Consider the following 6,000-nt stretch of genomic DNA (forward strand, 5'->3'; position numbering starts at 1 on the left):
TTTAAGGATAATATTTTATAATTCCATATATAATAATAAAGGTGAAAAATCTATGATTTTTTGTTTTTTAATTTTTAAAGAAACGTACAATTTACCACACATTTATGATTGATTTGATGTTGTTAGCTAATTAACTTGATTGTATAATATTTGTTAAAATTAAAAAAAAAATACATTAGTATCTAAAATGTTCATTTAACATATTTTTAGTTTACTATATTATTGGAATTAGTTTTCTTCTGGAATGCATATTGTCAGACTTGATTTTTTAACTTCTTTGAAATTAACTTGAGTAGTTGAATATCTAATAAGTTAAGAAAGGATAAATATAACCAAATAATTTAACAGTAAAAAATATGTTTACATACTTAATTAATTTTATAGTATCTTCAACTATCAAAATTATATATTGGAAACAATATTTTGATTTATCATCGTTCTCATTTGCAAATTTGGAGGTAGAAAGTTATGTGATTTCATTATTTATCTTTCAAACCATCTGACTAAGTATTTTTGTAGTAAATACGGATAATGTTAGTTCTTAATAATAATTACTATGCCAGAATGCAAAATTTGAATAAATGCAAATTAAAAGTACTTCTGAACAGAGAACATTATATTTTTAAGTATATTGTAGGTATAAATAGATAGGCACCTCGCAGCCATCTTGTTGTGTCCGAGTAGATGGTAATAAGTAATAATAGGGTTAATAATATATTATGTTGTATTAGGTTTGTGCTATGGTGTCAGCTAATAATTTTTAGAATAAAACAACTTTTGTGTTATCAAACTTTGAATAACATTTGGTGGTGTAACTGAATGAACAAAACTGATTAAACTGAAAATAAAATTTAATTAAAAACTGTTAATATGTAATATTGTATATTGCATGCACAAATTAATGTATTAATCAAATTTATTTTTCTACCTATACATTTTATTTATTTAAAAAAAACTTACCAATAAATTGTATGTACAAATGTTGTGCTTTCCAAGTGGTAGGTATTATCAAATTTACGCCACACTTAATAATATAGATCACAAATTACGATGTCATCATTGGAAATTTTTCGACAAACTTAATTATTCAAAAACTATTGCGTTAAGTACTTCAGTATATTATTATGTTATTAAAGAAATTTAAACTGTTAGTATACTTAACGGTATAACGTATAAAACATACAATAATTAGTTTAATTACTAATTACATCATACATTTAAATCATTTAATATTTAATTATTTAAGTAATAAGTAATAACTAATAAGCACTATGCAGCTGGTCACATGGTTTATAATAATTACCAATTACAATTTACTTTTTACTTTGAACTTAAGTTCCAGTTTATCACAACTGATTGGTTTTCCACGAGGTTTTCCATTAATATTATCATTTATCATTAATTAATTAATATCATATATTTTAATCAATGATATTATTGTCATAAATAATGATAAAGGTATCGCCAAAGTTTTGGTAATATTATTATTATTGTATGGTAATAATAGGTATATGCGTCATAATGATGTCATAATATTGTCATGTAATGAAAACAATGGAGGGGATTCGATGCGAACAGCCAAGGTCAACAAAACGTAGCTTTTATGGTCAAATTAGCATATTATATATACATTTAAAATATATATAGATACCTATATATAGGTTTAATAAGACATTCAATTAATCAGGTACAAAGTACAACAGTTATCAATACTGTTACTTATTAGGTCGTACGGTATCGAATTTATCAATTATAGCTCCTGGACTTTACAAATGAAGACATGATGTATAAACAATGCCGCATTTACCGACTATAACACCTCCTTCAACGACTTCAACCACCAATACTTTGAGGAGTTGTATCTCGCGAACCAATCAACGAAAAATAAAAATTTTAACGCGTAAATTTACAATAAAATGGGATTATTAATTCATAATATTTTTATTATATGTTACCATTTGAAAATCAAAAGTTGATAGTGGTTTCACCAATAAATATAAGGGTAAAAAAAATTAAAATATTATACGGTTTTAGAAAAACATAAACATAGAAGTTAAAAAAAAAAATTCAAAAAAAGTTAATACTTTTCGAGATAATTAGTGTACCCACTTAAAAGAATCACCCTGTATATGTACAGAGGCGTCATTTAGGGGAGGGGCAGGGTGTGCAACGGCACCACTAACTTAAAAAATGTTACCGATTGGCCCGCCATTAATACTTAAATGCGCCGTTAAAATTAACTTATACATCATGTTTTCATATGTAATATAAATAAAATATATACATAATATTTTAAGTTTTTGTTTATTTTTGGTTTATCAGCTCACTTATCAAATGTATACAAGGCAGGCGCGATTTAAGATAATTATAATATAAATACCACAGCACCTGCTATATATGTGGCTATATATTAGTATCACGGACTCCGTGATTAGTATATATCTGTGGTGATATCGTTTGTTTACCGAGTAGTATTCTAACACGGCGTGTTTCACTGATAACAAGAAGACTACTATCTAGCACGATGTGGTGATTACGACGTGTTATCATCACTTACGCTAGCGCGTCCGCCGTATTATTGTCGTCACTATTTTGTTTTCCGTTCCTAACGTCGATGTATTTTTATTGTTATGTTGTAAACGTTTATATTGTTATATTGTATTTTATATTGTATTTTTTGTATCGTCTTTGATCGCGCGACTACGCGCCATCTTAACTTCTTCTCCCGCCTCGCGCGCTAACGTTTTCGCCGTTACGGGCTCCAAGTTTTTCTCGCTCGCCTCGAGTACTCACTCCTGTTTTCGCGATTCGACTCGACGCACTACAGCCCTCAGTCCGCTCGCACTTAGCTTGTCACGCGTTTTAGTTTTTTCCGTTACGACTTGTATTTTTGTCTCGCCGGACCATCTTCCGCGTAACTTTTTTTCTACTTAATACTTTGTTTGTTTTGTCAAATAAATTACGTTTAATACGTTTTTTTCCTACAAAACGTTGGTTTGTTTTCTTTTACATAGTTTGTAATATCCCTTCTCCTGCCGGAGTCAACATAAGTTTTAGTCTACCTTATCACAGCGGTAGCTAAAACGATTTAAGAATTTAAGATAGTACTACTATCTTAAATCGTGCTATCTAGTATTAGTATATATTAGCTGTGATATCTGACTAGTCGGTGCCTCCATAGATTATCCATGTATTGTTTAATCTTAAAATCTATGGTGCCTCCATGTGCTTGTCAAAATGTCAACCATGCGTTGTGGAACCGTTGTACCGTGTCTAACAGTATTTCGTTTCATGTGCGAACGTTTTTTTTTTTTTTTTTTTTTTTTTTGGTATAATTGCGAAAAAAAAAAAATTAGAAAATTGATAAAAAGAAAAGAAAAGGCGGCGCAGCTCGTCTACGTGAAAGCAAAAAAAAAAAAATGCTACTTGTAGCCGGTTCTTCCTGTCATAATTTAGTCAGTATGTTTAAGAAAGCCGAATATAATCAGATGGAAATAACTGTAAGTGTTACTAACTGCTATCGTTAATTATCATAGTTATTAATTAAAATATGAATTAACAATTATTTATGTTATTCTCATAGGAATCTGATTATTCTAATTGTGATGTAGGGGTAGATGCCAAAACTCAAATTATTGAGCCTAATGATGAATTAAATGTGTCCAATGATAATGTCAATATGAAATCAAATAACACAACCAAAGATGTTAGCAAATAATAATATTACCTACTTATAATTTTAATGTGGTTAATGTTAATTTAATTATACAAATGCACCTATTTATATAATAATTTAAAATGAAACTCGTGTACCTAGGTATTTAAAGACTCACAATCTTCTAGTCAAACTGTATTAAATACAAGTACAAATTATATGATTGATTATATTGAGCCTGTTGATGAATTAAATGTGTCCAATGATAATGTCAGTATGAAATCAAATTAGATTAGGTACTCAAGAAGTTAGTAAATAATTATATGACTTACAAATTTAATATGATTGATTTTCATACCTATGTAGATTTTAGAAATTTAAAGATTCATTATATTTTATCCATCTAATATTTATTAAATGCACTTTTGTAGGTTTCTGATATATCACATACAAAGTATGAGGATCCAGTACAGCCAAATCTATGTATTTATCCCAGGAATAGTGTATATAGATCATTTAGTTCAAAGTATTATAAAATCTATAATTGGATTGAATATTCCATTAAAAATGACATGGTGTTTTGCTTTATATGTCGACACTTCACCGTAAATACTAATTCAAAAGTTGATAGTACATTCATAAATAAAGGTTTTAACTGTTGGAGGAAACAGACCGAGTCATTTAATAAACACATGAGTAGTGAAAAACATAAACTAAACAATGAAAAATATGCAATGTTTTTAAATACAAAAAAGAATGATACCTCTGTTGCAAATTCATTTATCACATCCCGAAAAAAATGTATTGAAGATAATCGTAAACATATTATTTTATTGTTAAAAGCCACACTATTTTTATCAAAGCAAGGCCTTCCCATCAGGGGACATGATGAATCTAATGAGTCAACCAACCATGGACATTTTATTGAGTTGTTAAATACATTTAATGATCCTGAAACTATAACTAAATTATCTGCTAGATATGGTCACTATACTTCTCCGGAATACCAAAATGATTTGATCAAGACTATAGCTTCTAGTACTAGGAAAAATATTATTGAAAAAATTGCTTTTACTGGAGCTTATTCCATACTTGTTGACGAAACGAAATACGCAAGCAAAAAGGAGCAGTTATCATTCATCATTAGATTTGTTGATGGCAACTTAAATATCCATGAAAAAGCAATTGGTTGCTATCACATGAAGAAATGTGATGCCTATACTTTAGAAATTCTCAATATTGCTGTCCATAATAAGTTAGATATAAAAAATGTGTAGCACAGTGTTATGACGGGGCATCAGTTATGAGCGGACTATTTTCAGGAGTTCAAAAAAGAATAGTAGATATTGTGCCACATGCTATCTATATTCACTGTCATGCTCACCGTCTTAACTTATGTTTGGTGAATACAATTCAAAATAATAATATTGTAGTTGATTTTTTTGACACAGTTCAATCACTGTATAAATATTTAATGAATGGGCATACACGATATGAGTTATTTATAAAAATTCAAAGAGACGAGAAATTAAAAGAAATACATTTAGAACGTCTGGTAGAAACTCGGTGGTCCTATTGGCATTCATCTCTAAAAAAAATTCAAATACGGTATAGTGAAATTAAAGATGTATTAAAAGTATTAGCAGTTCAAGATGATCAAGCAGCCAGAGCTATAGGTTGACGCCCTTGTATATGTGTGTGTATCGTAAACCAAAACATGTAAAATATATTATGATGAATGTACATTATGCCCCAACTGTGATGTCTCATATTTAACTATTGTAAAGCTACGGCTAAATAAGAATATATATAAGAGACAGCCAGTTCCCCGCGTTAACACCAGCGCACACGAACTCCAAGCCAGCCCAACAGCTTGTAAACGTTTTAGTTAGGTAAGAATAAACTTGATATATTTATAAGTATTTGGATCATCCACATTTATTTGTATCCTGAGTACCATTTGCTCCCGAACTACGGTTAACTTATATTCATGAGAAACCAACTTCTTCCCTGAATATCATATATTTAACGAGTCATCCCCGACCACGTTACATTGTGTCGGTGAGATATATATAAACATATTCCGTCGCTGTTCCGTGGCGTCGTGTCGTCTGCCGTCGCTATTATTTTCCGATGTGTCCCTTATTTTGTCGTTGTAACGCGCCGTCATATTTGTGTTTTTTTTGTCTTTGCAGGTCACGACGAAATTTATTATTATAAGTGAGATATTTCCTGGGTATTACTCTTTATTTAAATAGGTTTTTTTTTTTTTTTTTTTAACACCATCAAAGGTCAACCGCCATCCCCGTAGGAACCTTATGGTACAATGCAGTTTACAAGACTAT

At 29.7% G+C, this 6,000-nt stretch overlaps 1 protein-coding gene and 1 long non-coding RNA gene across 2 annotated transcripts; one reads left to right on the plus strand and one right to left on the minus strand.

The window, feature by feature from the left end:
• Nucleotides 1-210: 210 nt before the first annotated feature.
• On the minus strand, nucleotides 211-1,406 carry LOC126550616 (uncharacterized). The gene is made up of 3 exons (XR_007604691.1): nucleotides 961-1,406; nucleotides 369-838; nucleotides 211-304 (listed from the first exon to the last, which is right to left on the minus strand). It is a non-coding gene; the product is annotated as an uncharacterized LOC126550616 (long non-coding RNA).
• Nucleotides 1,407-3,350: 1,944 nt separating this feature from the next.
• Nucleotides 3,351-4,093, plus strand: LOC126550612 (uncharacterized). The gene is made up of 3 exons (XM_050202442.1): nucleotides 3,351-3,500; nucleotides 3,584-3,706; nucleotides 3,818-4,093. Exons 1-3 carry the CDS (start codon nucleotides 3,420-3,422, stop codon nucleotides 3,944-3,946), a joined length of 333 nt encoding a protein of 110 aa, XP_050058399.1. The 5' UTR covers nucleotides 3,351-3,419; the 3' UTR covers nucleotides 3,947-4,093.
• Nucleotides 4,094-6,000: the final 1,907 nt, after the last annotated feature.

Source organism: Aphis gossypii, chromosome 3 (assembly GCF_020184175.1).
Source record: "Aphis gossypii isolate Hap1 chromosome 3, ASM2018417v2, whole genome shotgun sequence".
Taxonomy (NCBI): Eukaryota; Metazoa; Arthropoda; class Insecta; order Hemiptera; family Aphididae; genus Aphis; species Aphis gossypii.

Coding starts and splice junctions, on each gene's coding strand:
- LOC126550612 (XM_050202442.1), top strand. CDS start 3,420: ATGCTACTTGTAGCCGGTTCTTCCTGTCATAATTTAGTCAGTATGTTT. Junction 3,501..3,583: donor ATAATCAGATGGAAATAACT/GTAAGTGTTACT, acceptor TTATTCTCATAG/GAATCTGATTATTCTAATTG. Junction 3,707..3,817: donor CAAATAACACAACCAAAGAT/GTTAGCAAATAA, acceptor TCGTGTACCTAG/GTATTTAAAGACTCACAATC.